Source organism: Stegostoma tigrinum, chromosome 29 (genome assembly GCF_030684315.1).
Source record: "Stegostoma tigrinum isolate sSteTig4 chromosome 29, sSteTig4.hap1, whole genome shotgun sequence".
In the NCBI taxonomy this organism is placed as follows: Eukaryota; Metazoa; Chordata; class Chondrichthyes; order Orectolobiformes; family Stegostomatidae; genus Stegostoma; species Stegostoma tigrinum.
The window spans coordinates 23,184,867-23,208,457 of NC_081382.1; the positions used below are offsets into that span (position 1 = coordinate 23,184,867).

Below are 23,591 nucleotides of genomic sequence, written 5' to 3' on the forward strand. Positions count from 1 at the left end.
TCTTTTGTCCTCAAGTCAGTGGCACAGCCTATTCATACCGGTATCTGCATTTAAACTGAAAGCATGGCAACTGCTGGGAATAGCTTTGTCCTCTTATGGCATGTTGAAGATAGTGACTGTTTGCTGGATTATAGACAAATTGCAATGCAGACAATACTAAGCAGAGCCTGAGAATAAGTGAGGCGGAAGACCGAGGCATTGCGATAGCAACGAAGCCCGTGATGACATCTGTTTGGAGTGTGCAAAACAGAAGTATGAACTCTTCGTGGGAAGGAAACAATAGTAGCCGACCATTCTGTCTTTTGGGATTCAGTTACAACGAAACTGTTAACATTTGTCTTCTGGAAGTAATCATCATTGTTTTTCTCACTGTGTTAATAATATCAGGTAACCTTATTGTTATATTGGTATTTCATTTTGCACCTCTTTTGAATCATCATACTACAAGTTATTTCATTCAGACCATGGCATATGCGGATCTTTTTGTTGGAATCAGTTGCTTGATTCCTTCTTTGTCTCTTCTACGCTATTCGACAGGTTCCCACGAATCTTTAACGTGCAAATCTTTTGGATATATTGTGTCCGTCTTGAAAAGCGTCTCGATGACCTCTCTGGCCTGCATCAGCGTTGATCGATATATTGCTATTACCAAGCCACTATCTTACAGTCAGCTGGTCACCCCATGGAGGTTGCGTGTTTGCATTATAATAATTTGGCTCTATTCCTGCATTGTATTCCTTCCTGCATTTTTTGGCTGGGGCAAGCCAGGCTATCATGGAGACATTTTCGAATGGTGTGCTAATTTCTGGGAAACAAATGCTTATTTTGCAGGATTTATTGTGGCTTTGTTATATGCTCCTGCTGCTTTTGTAGTCTGTTTTACTTATTTCAACATATTCAGAATATGTCAGTACCACACTAAGGAAATACGTGAAAGACGTGCGCGATTTAATACTCAAGGAAAGACATCAGAAAATCCAGCTTGTTCTGAGAAACATTATGCTATGGTTCTCTTTCGAATTACAAGTGTATTTTACATTCTTTGGCTTCCGTACATCATTTATTTCCTCCTCGAAAGCTCTCGCTTTTATGCTAGCCCAGAAATATCATTTCTGACCACTTGGCTTGCCATTAGCAATAGCTTCTGTAACTGTGTTATTTACAGTCTCTCAAACAGCGTCTTTCGGAATGGCCTCAAACGTGTCTCGGGTGCTGTTTGTGCTTCGTGTATCTGATATGTGGAAAGCAAAAATCCTTCAATGCCTGGAAGTAAAAGATCTTCCAATGGCTGCAATACTTGAAAAGTATAAGACACGACTTTGTGGTTGCTCCTTCTATCGTATCACCTAAATGTGATTTTAATTTCTTGAGGTGGGCTTAAATTTTGTTCAAGATGAATGTAGTGTTGGGTCGACTTTGAGGACAATTTATCCCTTGATATTATAATTATCAACACAGCCTTTTATGGGGCAGTTTTTATTTTGACATTGAAATTTAATTTTTCTAAGGTTTTATTTTAATGTTGTGGTCAGATTTCCTACTTTGTGTCACCTGCTTATAATTGTGTATGAACTGTTTCACTCTTTCTAGGGAATTTAAATATTTGTGGGCCAATAGTTTTAATTTCTTATTGCATTATGCAAGGAATTTTCAAATATACTATTTCACTGACAGTGGACTTGTTTTATACTCTGATTTGTAATCAACTGTGAATGCAGCAACTATGTGAAACCGCAAATTAACATCTTCACCGTCAGAGGCAGACCCTTTTAAACAGTCCACAAGTTGACAATTTTGCAGGCTCCTGAAGTTGTATAGTTGTAACCATGTCACTAGGCAACTCTTGAGTGCTGTGTAGCAGGTAGAAGTGTTTTTATATTCACAAAATTATTTCACGACCTGCAGAGAATTTTCCAAGTCTTTGTATTTAACAAAACACTGAAATACACTGTTGAACACAAGTGGTACTAAAACATTGTTGAGTGATATACCAAACCACTTAGGAACACAGATGTATTCTGAGCCATACGTTTTGATGTCCCATTTTGTAATTCCATGAATTTATTTATACATATGGGGTCATTTAAGAGATTGCTGGACATGCATATGGTCACAGAAATTTGAGGGTGCATACATGAGGATCAATGGTCGGCACAACATTGTGGGCTGAAGGGCCTGTTCTGTGCTGTACTGCTCTATGTTCTATATGACACATAAATGGGTCAGAGGTTGAGTCTTTTATTTGATTGGTTTGATGATTTTTTATTAGATGACACAGCAAGGAATTAGGTTTGTACAAGTCATGAACCTTTCAAAGAAATCATTCCAAGCTATAATCAATTGTTTTTCCGTATGGAAAACATTGACTTTGTGAAAGGAAAAGTCGTCTTCTCTTCTCTTCACCACCCCCCCCCCCCCCGCCCCCTGCCGCCACCACCACCATCAATTCCTGGGCAAAGTGGACATAGTAGTAGTCGTAGATTAGTCTTCAAAGGCAGAAAATTAAGTGGGAGAGATTTGCTGGCATAGCATTGCAAAAAGATGTGCATTGACTTTCTCTTTGCAAATCAATGTTGTGGGCTTCTACCTCTGCAGGCCACTTTCCGTTCTCCAGGGCTATCAGTGATGAGCGCTGTGCTGGTCATGCAGGTAGGGCCCTGTGCACTGCTCCCCCTCTCCTGCCTCCAAACAGAAGGGAATCAGTGCAGGTTTATCCAAGAGAATTTCTATCCTTGTATGTTTAAAATGGAAAAATAAAATGTAATCTATTTTCAATAGCCTTCTTGGGCATAAATAATGGATTAATCTTGGAAATAATTAAATTTTAAAGTCAATGTATTATGTTAAAACTGAATCATTAGTAAAGCTTTAGACTTGCACTACAATAACTGACCTGTGGGAATGAAAAAGCTGTAAATATATTGCTTGAAAACTCTTGAATGCTGTGTAGCAGGTAGAAGTGTTTTTATATTTGTATTGAGTGAAAAACTATTTCAGTACTTGCAGAGAATTTTCCAAGTCTCTGTAATTAACAAAACAAACAAAACAACAATTTGCTGGGCTCCTGTCCCTAACTGTAGCTTGTACTTTTTTAAAAAAGCACTTGCCACTGTTAAATAACTTTTGCTGCTACACTGGAACTTGCCATCATCCTCACCTACACCACTAAGCTTTGTGAAATGGTTGCCATGCCTCCTTCAAAACAGCTGTATTAACAGTTTATTCAAATCAGAATTGCAAGTAAAATTTAGATGTTTCTGACAATCAGCCTGATACTTTTAAGTTTGTACTATATCATTTATTGACATTTATGGTGCCAGAAGAACCTATATAATCATCAACTCAGTATGCAGTAAACACACGTTAGACTGGTATAGAAATGATGCTTTCAAAAGCGTGGATGTGCAATAAAAGTCAGATGTCTTTATTGCTGTCTCCATGTGTTTTTTTTACTTGCTTTAAAATGGAGTATAATTGAAAGTGGTTTGTATCAAAAGATGTATGTGTATCAGGAGCATGAAATGTCCGTCTTTTCTCTAATCTTGGTTAGATATCCTGTTTACATCATAGAGAAGTTAACAGTATTAATATATTTCACATTGTCCTGAATGCTTTCTCATTTTGCAGGGTGCTTTGCAGAGGCTGCAATATGGGCCATATAGCTGCCTCCTCTGATATAATCATTCAGTGTTAAAAATATGTGGTGATTCTTCAGTTGGGGGGTTTAGATGCAATCATGAGAGAGAGAGGGGAGCAAGAACAGCTCATTATACATTTATTTCTGTTCTGTTCTTATTGTTTGATTAGTGTAAATCTATCGTCAAACCTTGTATTTAAATGTGGATAGCTACTTTTGAGATTTAAGTACAATCTTGTATTAAAAATCTAAGATTAAAAGTTTGACAACCTAATTGTCAATGTAGTTTTGTCAGTTCCTGCTAAATTTGAATGAAGGGTTAAATGTGAAAACAATATACAGGATCGCGTTAGACTAGAAGGTATTTGAGCAGAATTAGGCCACTCGAGCCGTCAAATCTGCTCCACCATTCGTTCAATGATAGTTCATGTGATTCTCAATCCCGTTCTCTTCTCCCTGTAATCTTTGCCCTTATTAGCCAAGAACCTATCTGTCTGTCTTCAATATACTCAATGACCTGGCTATCACAGTCCTCTGGCAATGTGCTCTACAGATTCACCACTCTCTGGCTTAAGAACTGCCTTCTCATCTCGATTCTAAAGGGACATCCCTCTGAGATTGCGCCCTCAGGTCTTAGTCTGTCCTACTAGTGGAAGCATCCTCTCCATGCCCACTGTATCTAGGCCCTCATCCTTGTAAATTTGATTGAGGGCAGACTCCGCGTCCACAACTGCTGTTCACATAACAAGCCCTTCATCCCTTGCAAGCCTCGTCTGGACCCCTCCAGGGCAGCATGTCCTTAGATACAGGACCCAAAACTGTTCATGATATTTCAGATGCAGTCTGACCAGAGCCTTGTACAACCTCAGCAGAAATCTCTGTTCTTGTATTCTAGTATCCTCACAATGAATGCCAACATTGCATTTTTTCTTCCAAATAGCCAACTGAACCTGCATGTTAACCTTGAGACTCCTGAACCAGGACTCCTCTAAGATTTCCGAAGCCTTTTCCCATTTAGAAGCCAGTCCATGCCTGCGTTCTTCCGACCTCACATCTTCCACCTGCCACTTCCTTGACCACTCTCCTAACCTGCCTAACTTCTTCTACAGCCACCTGTTTCTCAACACTACCTGTTCCTCCACCTATCCTTGAGTCACCTGCAAACTTAACAATGCCCACAGTTCCTTCATCCAGATTGTTGATGTATACATGAATAGTTATACCCCAACATTTCTGAAATTGGGCAGAATTTGAAGCCCGCACTTTAACAAAACAGGCAAGACTGGTTAGCTGAAGGCTCAAGATCTGTGCCTATTTTGGAAAAATCACTTTTTTATGAGCTGACTTGGTGAACCACCTTTATAGCCTTCTCCCAGAATTGTTTCTTAGAAGTGATAATTTACCCTACATAAAGCAGAATGGTTTATTTCTCCTAATTCTTGAGTTTGGAAGGTAAGTGATTTAGTTTGTTCTGCTATACTTTTAAGAAGAACAATCTGCAATTAATTTCTGAAATATGTTTGAAAATTCTGTTCCCACTTAAGACAGGTACAATATATTGCAAAATGAGTACTGTCTGTGGTAGTCTAATATTGCGGCAAATATTAATGTTAAATTCCATTGGCAATGTGATACATTGAGGAATAAGACTAGCTATGTAGTTTCTTGGCATCACCTCACGAGCCAACTTCATACTTCAGTGTATGTAGAAAGTTTTGGCTTGGATGATCAGATTTATAAAGCAGACCCACGATTTAGAAAATGTCCTGAAAAATTATGAATGAATGGCGATTTTCAAGTGTTTTTCCCATAATGTGCAAGTAAAGTTAAGGCATAAAATCACAGCTGAAGTAAAATGAAAATAATTATTTTGATTTAACATTAAGTTAGAAAGGAAGTAACTGGTTTAGTTCTTGAAGTTCCATTTTGGTCTCTGGGCATGTGCAAAATGACTTTTTAGAATTTGAGCATGTTTATCATGTAAGAAGGGTAACCTGTGATACCTTGATAAATACCCCATGAGGCAAATCTGGTCGCAGAAAATCTCAGTGAACCGCAAATAAAACCTTTTGAATTGGAAATGCTGCACAAATGACCTGTGTTCACTTTTTTAAACCAGGTCATTTACTTAGGTAACAAAGTGTGAAGCTGGATGAACACAGCAGGCCAAGCAGCATTTCAGGAGCACAAAAACTGACGTTTCAGGCCGAGACCCTTCATCAGAGTGTTCATCCAGCTTCATACTTTGTTACCTTGGATTCTCCAGTGTCTGCAGTTCCCATTATCTCTGATCACAGTTTACCTAGGTTATTGGCTTGCTTGCCGAGCTGGCTGATTTAAGTAACATTGTCAGTGTGGCCTCCAATGAAGTGATGTTGCTGTACTCCACTTGGTATTTATATGATCTGGCCTGTCATTCCCAGTTCTGTTCTGCATGAGTTTGTATATGGGGTCTAATTTCACATGTTTGTTGATTGCATTATGGGCTGAAAACCAGCCCTCTAGGGATTCTCGTGCATGCCTGTGGATGGCTTGAGCTAGGATGTACGATAATCAGCCAGCTCGGCGACGAAGCTAACAACCTCATTCACAAACCCAAGCTACAAATCTTCGCAAGAACCTTAAAGTTCATTTACTTTTTGTTATTGTCCTAGAAGGGACTTGATCATAACAAAAAGGATTATTTATTTGTTTATTCTATATCCTTTGAAATTGTATAACAGCCAACAATAGTAACAGTAAAGATGAATTTAATTGTGGCCAAAGTAGCACCCATTAAATTTGATCGCACAATAGGTTGTCAAAGTGACAGGAAATCAGGCATTAGAAAAAAAATGTTTGAGTTAAAATATGATGCAGCCATTATTTGTATTTCACATTTGGATTCAGCAAAGAAATAGCAATTAAGAAGCATTCTGTTTTTAAACAACCTTGGAGATAAAGTTAAACCGGTAATTATGAATAAATGTATAAACTTGTGTATTTTAATTCATAATTTTCTATATAGAAAAGACTCAATGTAACAATAAGGTGGCAGACATTTAGTGATGCAAGAAATGATAATAGGTTTGTAGGTGTTAATCTTATTCAGGTAACTTGTTCGCCTGATTTCTGTTCTAGCCTTGATCCATTTGTGATCAGAATTGTATTTAAAGGTTGAGCATTTGATCATTGTGTTTTATAAATGAATCTACTCAGATATATCATAACGCACCTCCAGGAAAGGTGAGGCTTGAACCTGGGCCTTCTGACCCCAAGGTGGGTTGCTACCACAGCACCAAAGATACCTTCAAACTCATGAATTTCAAAGTTTTTAAGTGCTTAATCAGTTAAAATTTACATCTATTTTCTAGAAATCCTTGTTAATGTACTTAACTTACAACATAATTGCTGATTAATTTTAATATTAGTACTTTCCATATACATGTAAATTGATACTGATGCTGCAGATTGAAAGCGAAGTTGGTAAATTGAAGCCCTTGTAACAATTTTAGTGTTGAAAGAGAGATGATTTTAAAGCTTAGTATTTGAATGTAACTGGCACACTACATTTAAAGGATGATTTTTATGTTGGTTAAGTTATACTGATGGTATGCCAGTTATGGAAAGCACTTTGACAATGAATGTAGATGTTACAAGATAAAATTTTGCTACTATTAATTGTAAAGGGTAATTATACAATAACTTGATGGTTATGTGACTACAGTTGCTATTGATTGTTTCACTTTATCTTTAATAAAAGTATCACAAAAAGGAGATTTTTGGAATTTTTTTGTATTAAGTACATATTAAGATGGATCCTCTGAAACTCTATTACTACTCACAGTGTACGATGCCAATTGCCTAGTAACAATTTTTTCAATACCATATTAAGCATATTGAAAATAGTCTAATTAAATAAACTAATTTTTCATTTTTCTGGAAAAGTTGATTTTGTTTTGAAACTTGCATTGAGCTGCCCACTTCTTTTGTGTTCAAAATTTAAGATTTGCTGGCTGACCCATTAATTCATAGAAAGGACATAAGCACAAACCTGTCTACATTATAATAATAACTGACTTATGTGCAGGTAAAGAATAAGGGTTTATTTGTAAATAGTGATAATTCAAATTCAATGTTCTTGAATTAATTAGCGCCTTCTTTTGAACTTAACCTTTGAATACACTGTAACTGATAAAATATATTAATATGCAATTGTAAGTGACTAGCTAATGGAACCCAAGTTCTTATCTAATTCATACTTTAACTACTCACGTTAATGGAATATTCTAACAATGCACATCAGACACTCTGTCAATACAGTCTTGTGATTAGATGACTGAATATGTATGCCTTGGGCAACTCGAAGTTGATTACAGAACAGCTCCATTTTCTGAATATTTTGTTCTGTTTCTTATGTCTTTAAAATTTAGAATGACAATTTTGTCTTGGAACAAATTTCTATTAACTTGGCCTGTGGCAATTTCATAAATAACTTATTGTACAGTGCCATTGAAAATGTTTGAACACTGCTATTAGTACTGCAGCTGGATAAATGCTGGCATTGCAGGATGCTTGGGGCAGTCACCATATTTTGCCATTTCTTTTGTTTAAGTACAATGGAATCATAGATCCTTATGTGGAAATTTGATTGTGAAAGGGCTAAATGCCTTGAAGTGCTGTAACTCAATATTTGTGAAACTACACATAAATTACTTCACCTTTTCAGATGTTACAATACCCTTTCCCTTGTGCGTTATAAGAGGTCTTTTATGTGGGTTGCTAATGTAGACCAGATAGTTCTAAAACACTTGGTCCTAGTCTGAGATTTATAGTGTCTTTTCGATTATAATTCTTAAGGTAGCGTATAAACCTTTCCACCTTAACAAATTTATTGAATTGTATATTAAAATTAACACATAGATATTGAGGGAAAAAACAGGTTTCTTTTACATAACTGTTGTTTTGTGTGTAGCTGTATAGAGCTTCTCATTTTAGATGCTGATGGACCACCATAAAATGCACACAAGACATGTAATATGGCTACTTCAAAAATGCTCAGTAAATTTAAAGTTAGATTACATAAATAAATCAGATTTTACAGAAATGCAATAAACTTTGTATTATTCAGCACTTTACCAACAAAAATGTGTTTGTAACCAGAATTTATGACAGTTTGTTTCTGAAGTTAAATATGCTGTATATGTTCTGAATGCATTTTTAAAACATTTAACAACATTACATTGTAAATCATGTTGCAACTATCAGTAAAACAGGGGCCTAGAATTTTGAAAGAAAAGTTGCTGTGAATATTGTGGGGTCAGCCTGGTGTTCAGATACAGTGGTTTTGCTACAATGCCTTGTTGTGCTAGAGTCTGATTTCTTCCCTTTTCCTCTAACATCTCAAAGACAGGAGCACCTTATCTTGCATCCAGAATAATGTAAACATTTTGTTAAATAGCATTTTTGTCTCACTGGCACTAGCGATTACCCTGAGCTTGCCAGATTGCAATGACTCTGAGGCTGCTACATTGTCATAAAATAGACCATTTTTCAAAGTTTTAAAGTGTTTGCCTATAGACAGGGTTGTTGAAAAAGATGTTTGGCATGCTTGTCTTCATTACTCTGTCTTTTGAGTATAGAAGTTGGGAAGTCACGTTGGGGTTGTACGGCACATTGAAGCTGCTTCTGGAGTACTGTGTCCAGCACTGGTCACCCGGTTATAAGAAGGATATAATTAAACTAGAGAGTGTTCAGAAGAGATTTACCAGGATGTTGCCAGAAGTGGAAGGTTTGAGTTTTAAAGAAAGGCTGAGTAGGCTGGGCCTTATTTCACTGGAATATAGGTAGTTGAAAGGTGTCCTTATAGAAATTTATAAAATTATAAGGGGTGTGGATAGAGTTGAAAGCAGGTTTTTTTCCCCCAGGATGGGGGAGTTTCAAGACTAGGGGACATTTTTAAGGCGAGAAGAGAGTGATTTGAAAAAGACATGAGAAGCAAAGTGTTTACACTGAGGCTGGTTATTATGTGGAATGAACATGCGAGGGAGTGGTGGATGCAGGTACAATTACACCACGTAAAAGACATTTGAATAAATACTTGAGGAAAGAATTGGAGGACTATGGGCCAGGATTGGGCAGGTGGGACTAGTTTAGTTTGGGATTATGTTTGGCATGGATTGGTTGGTTGGAAGGGTCTGTTTCCTTACTCTGATTCTATGACGCTTATGACTCCTTATTTGTCTGCCTGTCTTGATCTTTTTATGTTCATTGTTGCCTGTCCTTAACTTTCACTTTCCTTATCTTTCTTCTAATTTGTAGTCCCAGCTTGCCCCAACATTTCCTTGCTTCTGTTCCCAGCAGTATTTATGCTGCTGCTTGACAGTGCATCTGTTTGGGAGACATTGGGACGCAATAAGTTCACTACTCTTTGAGAGCTGTTACCAGAAATCTTAATTTTTGGACATATGAATTAGTGCTGCCACAAATTAATTTTAGAAAAAGCATATTAGCAAGTAGTTGCTTTGGACCAAGACAACTGAAGATGTTATGGTTCTCGACATACCAATCGACTGTGTTGGATTTCTGAGTGTAATAAGTACAAAATTCCTATTAGGCAATGAATATTATAATCCACATTGTACTTGGCATCCACTTGATCATTTGAAGATAACCAACCAGCCATATTTCCATTTTCCACACTAATGATTTTCCTGATTTAACGAAAATAATGATTAGGAGAAGTCTGGGTCCTTGATTGCTGTGACCACCCCCCCCCGCAAAAAGACCAAGCTAGCTTCGTGGAGGACTGCTGAGCAAAGACAGGAGTGATGTTCAAAAAAAAATCTCTCAGATTTTAAGAGACTATTGCCAGATCAGAGGCTAATATAAAATAATAGGTACAATTCTAAAGGGCATGCGGAAGCGAAGAGACCTGGGATACGTGAACTGAACATGGCTAGACACGTTGGGGAAAAATAGCTAATAAGATATAATGAATCTTTGGCTTTATTATAAATAAGGGAGTAGAATACAGAAACAAGGATGTTACATTAGAAATTAATAAAATAGTGGTCTGAACTCAACTACGGTATAGTGTCCAATTCTGAACACGTTTTAGGCAAGGTCTGAAGATGTGGGATAAGTCTTTTTTTATCGCAGTGATAGGAGTCTGAAATGAGCTGCCAGGATTGGTGATGGAGGCAGATACAACAGGGGCAAATAAGTGACTTTTAGATAAGTACATGAATATGCAAGGAATGGAAAGATGTTTACTTTGGTGGAACAAAAACCAAGTTGCTGGAAAAGCTCAGCAGGTCTGGCCGCATCTGTGAAGAAAGAAACAGAGTTAACGTTTCGAGCCCGGTGACTGTTCCTCAGAACAGATGTTTACTTTCAGTCTAGACGGAGTCAATGGAGAGAAACTTTCTGTTGGCAGAGTGTAAATAGCTAAAGGACACCAATTGAAGTTGATTGACTAAACAACCAAAGGTGAAGTGAGCAAAACCTTTCTTTCAGAGTGTGTTCAGGACCTGAAATTTATTTGCTAGGTCTGAAGGAGGCAAATTGAATAGTGGATTTTGAAAGGGTTTTTTTTAATCTAAAGAGAGAGACTTTGCAGGATTACAGGCAAATATTGGGAAAGGGGCCAGGAGAAGTTATGTTTGTAATGGATCAGCACAAATATGATGAGCCAAATGGCCTCTTCTGCTGTAATCATTATTATGACGACAAGGTGGAATAGTATAACATGATTTGTCACAATTTGTCACTAGTGACTATCGAGAATCTTCGTACTCAGACAAAAACTAGACTGGAAGTTTCAAACTTGGAATGGCAGCATGGATCAGAATGATTTTGACAACAACACATTTTAAAGATCTGGTGATAGTTTAGAAGTTTAGTTTAACCTTGGCTGGGCTTCCTGTGATGCGAAGCAATGGTAGTTTTAAAAAGAGTAGAACTGAACTTCAAGACTCTTTGGTGATATCGATTATCAAGAATAGATGGCAAAGTTTGAGAGTGCAACAGTATATACTTTATTAAGTTTTTGTGGCACTCTGCCAAAGGAAAGTTTCTCTCCATTGACTCTGTCCAGACCCACCAATGTAAACATCTCTACCAAACCTCGTCTCTGGTACCTGTCCTCAAAAGGAAACAGTTCCAGCTTCTCCCATCCATTTGTACAAATTGAAGTTGCTTTTGCACCCTTCAGCCTGCAATGTTGTGCCAAACATGACATCAAATTAAACTGATTTTGAAATCAGGTCTATAGTTTTATGAAATGTTATCTTCTAAATATGTAGCATTTAGCTTTTAATGCATTTGTATCTCAAAGCATATAAGCATTAACTGAAGTTTTGTAGATGGCACTTTAAAAAAATTGTGGAAGAGCTTGTGCTGACTAAGCACTGTTTGTGAGATTGTCGAGTTAATTTGTTTGAAATCAATTCTAATTAATCAATTCAGAATCCTCATGACATCCCACATCAGTTTAGATCACTAACTTTTACGGCAAGCTCAGTGACACTTATGCAAATTTAAACTAAAACTATTAAACAAGTCTGATTTCATGGCAAGAAAATTGAGCCATGTAGATGTTTTAGATTTTGCATGGGAAACTTCTGTCTCTGGCAGCATCAAGTGTTTATGTTGGTAAAATTAATTCACATTTTATATATTTATGAGCTAGCTATTGCTGTATCAACACTAATCAGCGATAATTCTTTTTTTCAACTAATTTCTACTTTATTGCCACCTTGGACAATAGTAATGAGGCTAGGAACTCAATAGAATGGAGATGTCATCCTGCAATTTGTAGTTGTTAGTCTAATGACCATACAGTCCTTAAATATTTAATAATTACATGAACAATCTATTCATTGCGCAATCAACAGTGTAAGTAAAGAATCCAGTGCTCATCCAGTACAAGTAAGATCACAATTTAGTTTTAGAAATTTCTAAGTTATTTACAGGAGATTGTAGAAAATATAGAAGTTCAGAACTTATGCATAACATATTCAGTTTTCACAAATTGAATTTGATGCAACAGGTTCATTAAAACATCTGTTTACAAACTATAATCAGAAAATTGAAGTAAAATACTACATATCCAATGGTTGGCAATATAAAACAAACCTAAAAATCTTTAATAAGATGTCTTGTGAGGAAAGATTGGACAGACTTGGCTTGTTTTCACGAGTTTAGAAAAGCGAGGGATTGAAGTTTAAAAGGTCCTTGTGGTCTTGTCTACATTGAATGGAAAGGGCATTTATTTTTGTGGATAAGTCGATAACAAGGGGTTACTTTTAATGTGTAGATTGAAAATGATAACTAGCTCTCTGTATTTGAGTGTGTATGTGAACATGATGTTGCAGACTACATCCTCAATTAAACTCCAATGATTAACATATTTTGAATTCACTTGTTGATCATGTTAACGAGTGCAGTTTTACTTTTCTGAAGAATTGATTGCTTTCTATTGGTATCTTGTCAGAAAAGATGAAATCCTGTAAGTCTAAAGTGTTGAAAGGATCCATTTGGTCCATTCTGACTGTGCTTATACACTTCACTGGGGGGATTAAAGGCTTTCTCTGCTCCCATAGGAAAAATCAGCAAGGTTTTCTGAACCTTAGCATCAACATGGTGAATCTACGTTCTAAATGTTTGAGACAGGGTCTGATGAAGGGTCTAGGCCCGAAACGTCAGCTTTTGTGCTCCTGGGATGCTGCTTGGCCTGCTGTGTTCATCCAGCCTCACATTTTATTATCTTGGAATCTCCAGCATCTGCAGTTCCCATTATCTCTGAGTTACTCCATTTACTACTTGCAGGCTGCAAGCAGCTCAGGAAGTTGGAACAGCATCAAAAATTGCCAAACCACACTTTGTTAAATTAATTTTACTCTTGCACTGACTGTATGAAATACAGTCCAGGGGGTAGTACTCTCTTGGATTATGCAGGAAATGCACGTATGTATAAACCTTTCATGATAACATAATTTTCATTCACATTTTAATTAAATTTTGTTGTTGCCCTTTTTTTTATAAGTAGTTGACCATTAGGTGGTTATGTTGAGTGAAATTTAGAAATATTGCTTACCATGCTATTGGCACACTGTATGTGTAATCATTGTTAAGCTGCTGACGTGGGTGAGTGGTCCACAGTTGGGGTAGCTTGCATTTTGTTTGGTGCTTGCCTGATCCTGCATCTTCATTCCACAATTGCTGTTGCATATTTGGCCTATCTACTTATAACCATTTCCATTCATTGAGCTTGTTGCCGCGATTCTGTTATTAGCAAGTCCTACGGCTTTCATTCACTGACCTCCCAACCTTCCCAATTTTTTTTTCACTTAACCAGTGCTTGTGCAAACATGTTGAATCATGCAGATAACATGCATCAGCTTTGCACTCTTAACTGTACCAACTACTAACTCTTGATTTGCCAGTATGTTGGTTGCAGTTTGCTCATAGAGCAATCTTGAGCCATGTTTTGGACCAAACCAGATCAATATTGTTTGGCATCTTTTAGTTTGACCTATTAATTATTCTGAAAAGTTGTTCAAAATATCCAAAGTAAATATTTAAGACTGCTGTTACACAGACCTCTTGTTCTACATACTTGACGTTTGCTGAGATATCGTTCTGCTTCTGCTGTCCACTTGTTTGTACATATTCTGAACTTAATTTGTGAGACATATGGAATTAAACTGCTGGTACAAAATCCTTTTTGGCTCTTTTTCATTGATGACATTCATGAGATCATCTGGCTGTTCCCATTTCAGAAATTTTCTCACAAATCAGTAAGATCATTTTGTACCACTTCACCTATATTATTTTGAGGCCAGTTTATTGCAGTTCCCAGTTGACAGCCATGGCTCATGGTGCAAATAGCTACTATCGTCTAATCTCAATTTTTTTTCTCTCTGACACATCTTACTTCAGCAATTTTTGTGATTAGCTTTTGTTTTCTCTGATTTGTTCAGTTAATAGACATATATCCTGCCTTTGCATTAACTCTTGTTGGTTTAAATAATTTCACTCTCCTAATATGACCCTTGCCTCCATTTCAATTTCTCCAATTGCTAACTTAGATGCTGCACCCAGGTGGGGTGGCTGGCTAGGCCAGTAATTGCTCTTGGGGAGTGGTGAGCTGCCTCCTTGAACCACTGCAGTCCATTTGGTTTAAGTAGATTCACAGTGCTGTTTGAGAGGAAGTTACAAGATTTTGACCTAAGGCACTTTGCTTCTAATCCAGTGCATTTTAATTTACTCTCCCGTGTTCATGTTTGTTATTTACATTATTTGACTATTTCAATCAGCGTTTTATGGGTCATGCAATTTCAGTGTCATATTCCTGTTTCTTTGTGGTTTGCTCAGCACATTCTTGGTGATGTCTAAGCCTGCACCAACCCTCATCTGTGCTTTTCCTTGATAATTTTTGGTGACACAACAGTATTGCATTGATGAGATAGCAGGCTGTAGAGCTGGCTGAACGTAGCAGGCCAAGCAGCATCAGTGGAGCAGGAGCGCTGACGTTTTGGGTCTAGACCCTTCTTCAAAAAGTATTGGATTGATTTCTTCTTGATGATGTATAAGCAGTAATAATAGAAAGAATGTTCTTATTTATTCTGACTCTGTCAATTGAGATCACAACTCGACTGTGATGGAATGCATCATTGAAAATGGACAGAGCAAAGAATTATCCATGTAGACAAACCGAAATTTGGAAGAGCTGAAAATTTTAAGGTTGGTTAAGGTTCAGTAAGAGAGTGATAAAGTGGAAGAAATAAGTAACCAGTCTGGAAAAGGATAAGTGAGTTTACTGCCAACTAAAGTGATAGTAGCAACTAGGGGCCAAATCTAAACTAGTAAAAGCAGAATAATGAATGGTGTTGGGAAGTTCTTTAGACAGCGATCACTGTATGAAGTACAAGTCCAGCTGGAGTAGCAGAGGTAAGAAACTGGAACAGAAAATAAATGCATCAAGGAGCAATTATTAATTTTTAATGAATTGTTGAACTAAGATTGGCTGAGCAGCTTTCCTGATAAAATCTTTGAAAAGAGAGCGGTGAAACAAATGTAAAGATCAAGATGTTCCATTTGGATCTTTAAGAAGTTATTTATGTTGGTAACACTAAAGACGGAGCAGAAAATCAGATGTTTGCTGTTTGGTTGAACTTTGTCAATACATATGCTTTCTTTGCGTATGTGTTGGAAACGTTCATTTTCTCTAAAGCCAAAGCAGATGGGATTTTTTTTCCCTCAGGATATGTTCTCTGCCGCTATGTTGCAAGAATTTGTGACACCATCTGTTATACAGGCTTGTCCTTTGACAGTGTGTTAGAACATTAAGAAAGTAATTGAGAACTTGACAGATTATCTGCATCCTGTTTATATTACATTCAGACTACAGTTATTCTGCAGCAAATGTTATATTGTGGGATATACAAGTTAAAATAAACTTAAGTAGAATTTGCTGACATTTCCTAGGCATGCAGGTAGACATACAGTTCAATTGCTTTGATTTTTTATGCTCATATGAGGATGTTCTGGGCACTGGTTGACTCTTACCACATGACTGGGGGTGACATTTTCAGAACGATTGTTAAAGGCAACAAAACGGTAACGTGTTAGTGAACTTTGCAGAAAGTATAGCCCTCTGTTCGGTCTCTAAGCCGAGATGGGCTTGAATTAATTATCAAACCATTTTACTTCAAAAAGCAGAGATTGTTTGAAGGCCAGTCAAGCGTAAAGAAGCTACATTAATAAAGGTCACTGAATTTGTCAAAATGACACAACCTGTACTAAAAATAAGTGCAATACCTTCGATATTAAATAATGTAACTATAGCTTTAAATAAATAATTTGAAAACACATTTAATGTTTTGACATGCTCATGGTGAAGCATCCATTTGGCTTGATTAGTAATTGGATGTTGGTTGCATTCTTAAGAGTTATATTCTGTTATTGACCAGACCAAACTCTCTCAACATACATTGTGAAGATAGTCTATACCCTAACTTCTTTGGTTGAAAAGTAAGTATAAGATATTTCATTCCAGATGCAATCTGATTGGTCAAACTATTCGACTTTAAGCAAATCACACTTTTATTTGTCCATTACAGTTAAAATACAAATACAAATAAAAGAATCGGCTTAACAGTAACTCTTTGGAAATATTTAACAAAATAATATATATGTAAACTACTACTAATTAACTGTTCCAATATAATAAAATCCCTTAGTGACACCCTTAGCAAAGGCACACTTATTCAAATAGATTGCCTCACATGCAATTCTAGCAGCTGGAAGAGAACCCCAGCTTTTAACTGTAACAGAGAGAGGAATTAGGGCCTCCATATCCAACTTCAAGATCCCAGCAACTGCTACTGAAAGCTAAAACGAAAAACAAAATCCTGGTTTTATGGGAGCTCGACCCCACCATTCCGACTACTTCTACTGTTACAACATTTTAAAAAAACCAAAGCCCCTCAAGTTGTTTACTCTGTTGATGTTGAAGCAGACTGCTTGGCACCTCTGCCTGAACTTCTCCATTTTTTTTAAAAAAGGACGAAATACACTTCTTAAAGCCATAGTAATATTACCTTCCTCCTGTTTAAAACATGAACTATCAATATACAAAGATGGCTTCATTTTTAAAAACCTTTAGCCTTACGCTGTTAGTACACTACAAAACATATACATGAGGTTGATTTTAAACCTGCAGCCATTCACTGCTTTTCCCACCACCAAATGCATCCACCTTCCTTCATCAAGGTCTTGACAGTATGTTGGCAGTTATGTTCTCTTTTTCTGCCACATGCATAGTTTTTAAATTGAATGGCTTTAATAATAAGCTTCATCTAAACAGTTTGTTATCTAAGGTTTTGGAGTAGATTTGTAGCTCGGGTTGTGGGTGTTGAGGTTGGCTGGCTCGCCGAGCTGGTTTGTTGTTCCACAGATGTTTCATTACCCTGCTTGGTAACATTCTCAGTGCAGCCTCTGATGAAGCGTTGGTGTGTTTTCCCGCTTGGCGTTTAAACACTGGAGCCCGTTGCGATGGATTGCCTCACTTCTGGGTTTCCTCCGTAGTGGAATGTATACGGGGTTGAGTTCAATGTGTTTATTAGTAGCCTGCTTCGTGGAGTGCCATGCTTCCAGGAATTCTCATGCTTGTCTCTGCCTAGCTTGTCCCAGGATCTTGGTGTTGTCCCAGTCAAAGTCATGGTTCTCCTTGTCCATGTGGATTGAGATGAGTGAGTATTGGTCGTGTCTCTTTGTAGCCAGGTTGTGTTCATGTACTCTTGCTGTTAGTTTCCTTCCTGTTTGTCCGATGTAGTGTTTCTCGCAGTCTCTGCAGGGGATCTAGTAGATGACATTGGTCCTGTTCATGGCGAAGAGTGGGTCTTTAGTTTGGATGAGCACTTGTTGTAGGGTTGATGTGGGTTTGTGTGCCACTGTGATGCCCAGCGGTCATAGAAGTCTTGTGGTGAGTTCTGACATGTTCCTGATGTAGGGGAGTGTGATGAGTGTGTCAGGGCATGTAGAATCTTTCTGATGCTGTTCCTGTAGGCATCTCCTGACCCAGTTCTTTGGATATCCATTATCCTTGAACAGTTGAAAGACGTATTCCTCCTCCTCTTGCTGTAGTTCTATGTTGCTGCAGTGTGTTATTGCCCTACGACAAGTGCCCACCTGAACTAAAGACCCACTCTCTGCCATGGACAGGACCAATGTCATCTACAAGATCCCCTTGCAGACGCTGCAAAAAACACTACATTGAACAAACAGGAAGTAACAACAGGAGTTCATGAAGACCAACTGGCTACAAAAATAAACACATTGAACACGACCCCATATACATTCCACTATGGAAAATACCTGGAAGTGAGGCAATCCATTGCAACGGACCCCAGTGTTTAAAAGCCAGGCAGGAAAACACACCAACGCTTCATCCGACCCCACCACCCAAGCTATTTTTCCATCCCCACCCTTGTCTGCCTTCTGGAGAGACCACTCTCTCCGCGACTCCCTTGTCCGCTCCACACACCCCTGCAAACCCACCACACCTGGCACCTTGCCCTGCAACCGCAGGAAGTGATACACTTGCCCCCACACCACCTCCCTCACCCCCATCCCAGGCCCCAAGATGACCTTCCATATCAAGCAGATGTTCACCTGCACATCTGCCAATGTGGTATATTGTATCCATTGTACCCGGTGTGATGGGGAAACCAAGCGGAGGCTTGGGGACCGCTTTGCAGAACACCTCCGCTCGGTTAGCAACAAACAACTGCACCTCCCAGTCGCGAACCATTTTAACTCCCCCTCCCATTCCTCAGACGACATGTCCATCATGGGCCTCCTGCAGTGCCACAATGATGCCACCCGAAGGTTGCAAGAACAGCAACTCATATTCTGCTTGGGAACTCTGCAGCCCAATGGTAGCAATGTGGACTTAACAAGCTTCAAAATCTCCCCTCCCCCTACTGCATCACAAAACCAGCCCAGCTCGTCCCCTCCCCCCACTGCATCCCAAAACCAGCCCAGCCTGTCTCTGCCTCCCTAACCTGTTCTTCCTCTCACCCATCCCTTCCTCCCACCTCAAGCCGCACCTCAATTTCCTACCTACCACCTCATCCCGCTTCCTTGACCTGTCCGTCTTCCCTGTACTGACCTATCCTCTCCCTACCTCCTCACCTGTACTCTCCTCTCTACCTATCTTATTTTCTCCCCATCTTCGGTCCGCCTCCCCCTCTCTCCCTATTTATTTCAGTTCCCTCTCCCCAACCCCTCTCTGATGAAGGGTCTAGGCCCGAAACGTCAACTTTTGTGCTCGTGAGATGCTGCTTGGCCTGCTGTGTTCATCCAGCCTCACACTTTATTATCTTGGATTCTCCAGCATCTGCAGTTCCCATTATCACCAACGCTTCATTAGAGGCTGCACTGAGGATGTTACCAAGCATGGTAACGAAATGTCTGTGGAACAGAAAACCAGCTCAGCGAGCCAAACAACCTCAAAACAGTTTGGTTTTCTCCTTTAAATTTTTCCAAAAACCTTAAGGGGTAATGATCAGTATATGCAATTTTCTCAGATACATTACTGGCAGTACAAATGTCGAAATGTTGCTGTTGGCACTGATGTTGCCTTCTCAACTGTGAAGTATTTCTGTTGATGGCTATTCAGTTTTCTAGAAAAATGTCCAATAGGTCTTTCTATTGTCTCATTGTCTTCCAAGCGTACAGCACCGGCACCTCCTTCACTCACATTGATAGCCACTTTTAATGGACTTGTGTGATTAGATGTGGTTAACACTGTGGCTGTAGTTAACACATCTTCCAGGCTGTCAAATGCCGTTGATATAGATAACAAACAGCAATGGGCCTAGCCGATCCCTGAGGCACTATCACAGGCTTTTAGTCTGACAAGCATTCTTCTATTATTCACTGCTTCCTATCATCAAGCTAATTGTGTATCCAATTTGCTAACTGTCCTGGATTACGTGCAGTCTAACCTTCCAGAGCAGCCTGCCACATGGAACCTTATCAAATGCCTTACTGAAATCCATACAGACTACGTCTACTGCACTGCCCTCATCAACCTTCCTGGTCATTTCATCAATGAACTCTAACAAATTTGTGAGGCATGATCTCCCATGCACAAAGCCACGTTGACTATTCCTAATCAAACCCTATCTTTCTAAATGCATTTATATCTTATCCCTCAGAATCTTCTTAAGCAACTTACCTATCCCAGATGTTAAGCTTATTGATCTATAATTCCCAGTTTTTTCTTTGCAGCCCTTCTTACATAAAGGTACAGATTTCACCAGCCTCCAGTCTTCCACCCATGGGTGCCAGAGATGCAAATCTATCAGCCAGGGCCCCTGCAATTCCTTCTCTAGCCTCTTGCAGGGTTCCTAGATATGTCTGATTAAGACCAGGAGATTTATCCACTTTCATACATTCTAATACTTCCAACACCACCTGCACTGAGATATAGACTGTCCCCAAGGTATCACCACTAACTTCCCCAAGTTCCCAAGTCGTTTTGTCTTTCTCCATGGTAAACACAGTAGAAATATTCATTGACCTTGTCCATCTCCTGTGGTTCCACATATGCATGTCCACTTTGGCCCCTGACAGGTTCTGTTCTCTCTCTAGTTATTCTTTTTGCTTTAATATACTTAAAGAATCTCTATGGATTAATCCTAATCTTCTCAGCAAAAGCTATCTCATGGCCCTTTTCACCATCATTTAGTAAACCCCATATCTCCTGTATACCTACAAGGATTCCCTTGATGACTGCTGTCTGTTCCTGAGCAATACTCTTTTCTGGTCAATGCCTCTTGTCATCCATGTTTCCCTACTCCTGCCAACCTTGTTCATCACCCTCTCAGGAACACACAGATCCTGAACTCTAGCTCTCACACTTGTAAAGGCCTCCCATTTGCCAGAGGTCCCATTGCCTGCATACAAACTACTCCACTCAACCCCTGTAAGCTGCTATCTAATTGCCTTGCACCAATTTAGAACTTGAACCTGTGGACCAGGTTAGTCCTCCATAACTATTTTGAAATTAATAGAACTATGGTCACTGGTCCCAAAGTGCTCCCCAGCTATCACCTCTGTCACCTTTCCTGCTATTTCCAAACAGTAGGTTTTGCCCCTCTCCGAGCAGGATCCTCTGTATGCTGCCTGAGGAAGCTCTTCTGAACACATATAGCAAGTTACATTCCACCCCATCTAAGCTCTTAACACTATGGCAGTCCCAGTCTATGTTACGAAAATTAAAATCCCCAATACAACAACCCTATTTCTTCTGCAAGTCTACGCAATATCCCTGCATATTTGTTCTTCTAATTCCCGTTGACTATTTGGGGGCCTATAGTATAACCCCAATATGTCACGTTCCCCTTCTTATTTCTTAGCTCCACCCTTAAGCCTCAATGGATGATCCCTCAGTTATTTCATCTCTACTGCTGTGATGCTCCCTTTGATCAAAAATACAACTCCCCCCTCCACTCCTTCCTCCACCTCAGTCCTGCCTAAAGCAGCTGTACCCTGACACATTAAGCTGCCAGCCCTGTCCCACCTTAACCATGTTTCTGTAACAGCTATACTGTCCCAGCCCACGTACCTGCCATTGCCCTGAGTTCATTGGCTGTACCTGTCAGCCCCTTGCATTGCAATAAATGCAATTTAATCCATCAGGCATTCGTTGCTCCCTGTCTTGTTCCCGCCTAACCTGTCTCTTGAATTTGCTATTTCTGATTACTGTACCTCCATCTAGCCTCACACTTGCCTCCCTGCTGATGAGGATTCCCCATCCTCACCACCCCCCATAGGTAATCTCGTTTAAACCCTCCCTGCTGACAGGATATTTGTCCCCCTCCAGTTCAGCTGCAAACCATCCCTCTTGAACAAGTCACCGCTGACCCAGAAAAGATCCCAATGACCCAGGAATCTGAATCCCTGTCTCCTGCACTATAGCACCCGGGAAGCAACACACCATCCCAGATTCCCATCTGCAACCACAGAATCTCCTGTTTGTCCCCCTAACTATTGAGTCTCCTATCACTAAGGTCCTGTTTACCTTTTCCCTTTCCCGCTGTGCCCCAGAGCCAGTGGTAGTGCCACAGGCCTGGATACTGCTGCTTCCTACTGAATGGTCATTTTCCACCCCTGCAACAGTATCCAAAACAGTGTACTGGTTTTCGATGGGTGTGACCACAGGGGATTCCTGCACACTCTGCCTACTCCCTTTGCGTTTCTAGGTGGTCATCCAGCTACTCCTTGCCTGCACCTTATAATCACAGAATCCCTGCAGTACAGAAACACGCCCTTCAGCCCAACAAGTCCACATGGATCCTCAGAGCATCCCATCTAGACTCATCTTCTGGATCTACACATCCCTGAACACTACAGCCAATTTAGCACCGCCAATTCACATAACCTGCACATCTTTGGACTGTGGGAAGAAACCCACAAAGGGAGAATGTGCACACTCAGGACCCTGGCACTGAGGCAGCTAGCCACTGAGCCACCGTGCCACCGTCTCAATACAACTCTTAGCTGTGTTGCGCTCAGCATTTTGGATGGCCCTGAGACCATCCAGCACCGATTTCCAGGAACTGCAGCTGGATGCACTTTCCAGAGCTATACACATTGGGGATGACGGAAGTGTCCCTGAGCTCCCACATCTTGAAATGGGAGCATGCCACTGCCCTAACTACCATCTCAAATGCTCTAAGATGAAAGAGGAAAGTTAAAAAGATTTTACCTGAGTTTACCTGTACATTACTGTGGTATAACCACTAACACATTCTCCCTCTGCTTTCCTACCCAGCAAAATACTTATTGAGCATATTCACGTGACACTCTGTGAGATTTTCTTTCTGTCTGGTATTCTTATCAAATAATTTACCTCACTCAATTTTATTTTGGTTTGGTAAGGACCACTAAACCTGCCACTGGGAGTGAGACTAACAGTTTACTTCCACTAGCAAAATTACAAATTGGTTTATTGTCTGCTTCCTGTTTCATCATGTGCTGTGCTACTTCCAAATGCTGTCTAGCCAGTTCAACCACTCTATTTAATCTTCCCATAAAATTTGTCTCACAGCCCAAATGTATGGTTGCTGAACTCACCAGTTTCTCCTTAATTAATTTCAGTAGTCCTCTTACCTCATGCCCCAAAACTAATTCAAATGGACAACTGAATTTAGTTGATTCATTAGATGTAGCCTTAATTGCAGAAAGTACAATTAGAATTCCTTTCTCCCAGTCTCTGGATAATCTTGACTATAAGCCCTCAGCATGAACCTTACAGTTTGATGCCACCGTTCAAATGCTCCCTGTGATTCTGGATTCTATGCAATGGATTTGAATTGCTTTATTCCTAAGTTATCTTTAATGTTCTTAAATAACTTTGATGTAAAATTTGACCCTTTATCTGATTTATATTTCTGTG

General features: G+C 39.3%; 2 protein-coding genes across 4 annotated transcripts in view; both read left to right on the plus strand.

Moving 5' to 3' along the window:
* The window catches only part of LOC125465352 (probable G-protein coupled receptor 21), a 2,902-nt gene extending 520 nt beyond the window's left edge, over window positions 1–2,382 (plus strand). The window contains exon 2 of the mRNA XM_048558724.2: window positions 1–2,382. This exon is cut by the window's left edge and continues 124 nt beyond it. Within this exon, the coding sequence (XP_048414681.1) occupies window positions 222–1,235 (1,014 nt within the window). The 5' untranslated portion in view covers window positions 1–221 and the 3' untranslated portion in view covers window positions 1,236–2,382.
* The window catches only part of LOC125465259 (rab GTPase-activating protein 1), a 205,985-nt gene that overhangs the window by 135,774 nt on the left and 46,620 nt on the right, over window positions 1–23,591 (plus strand). The gene's annotated exons all lie outside the window — the stretch shown is intronic.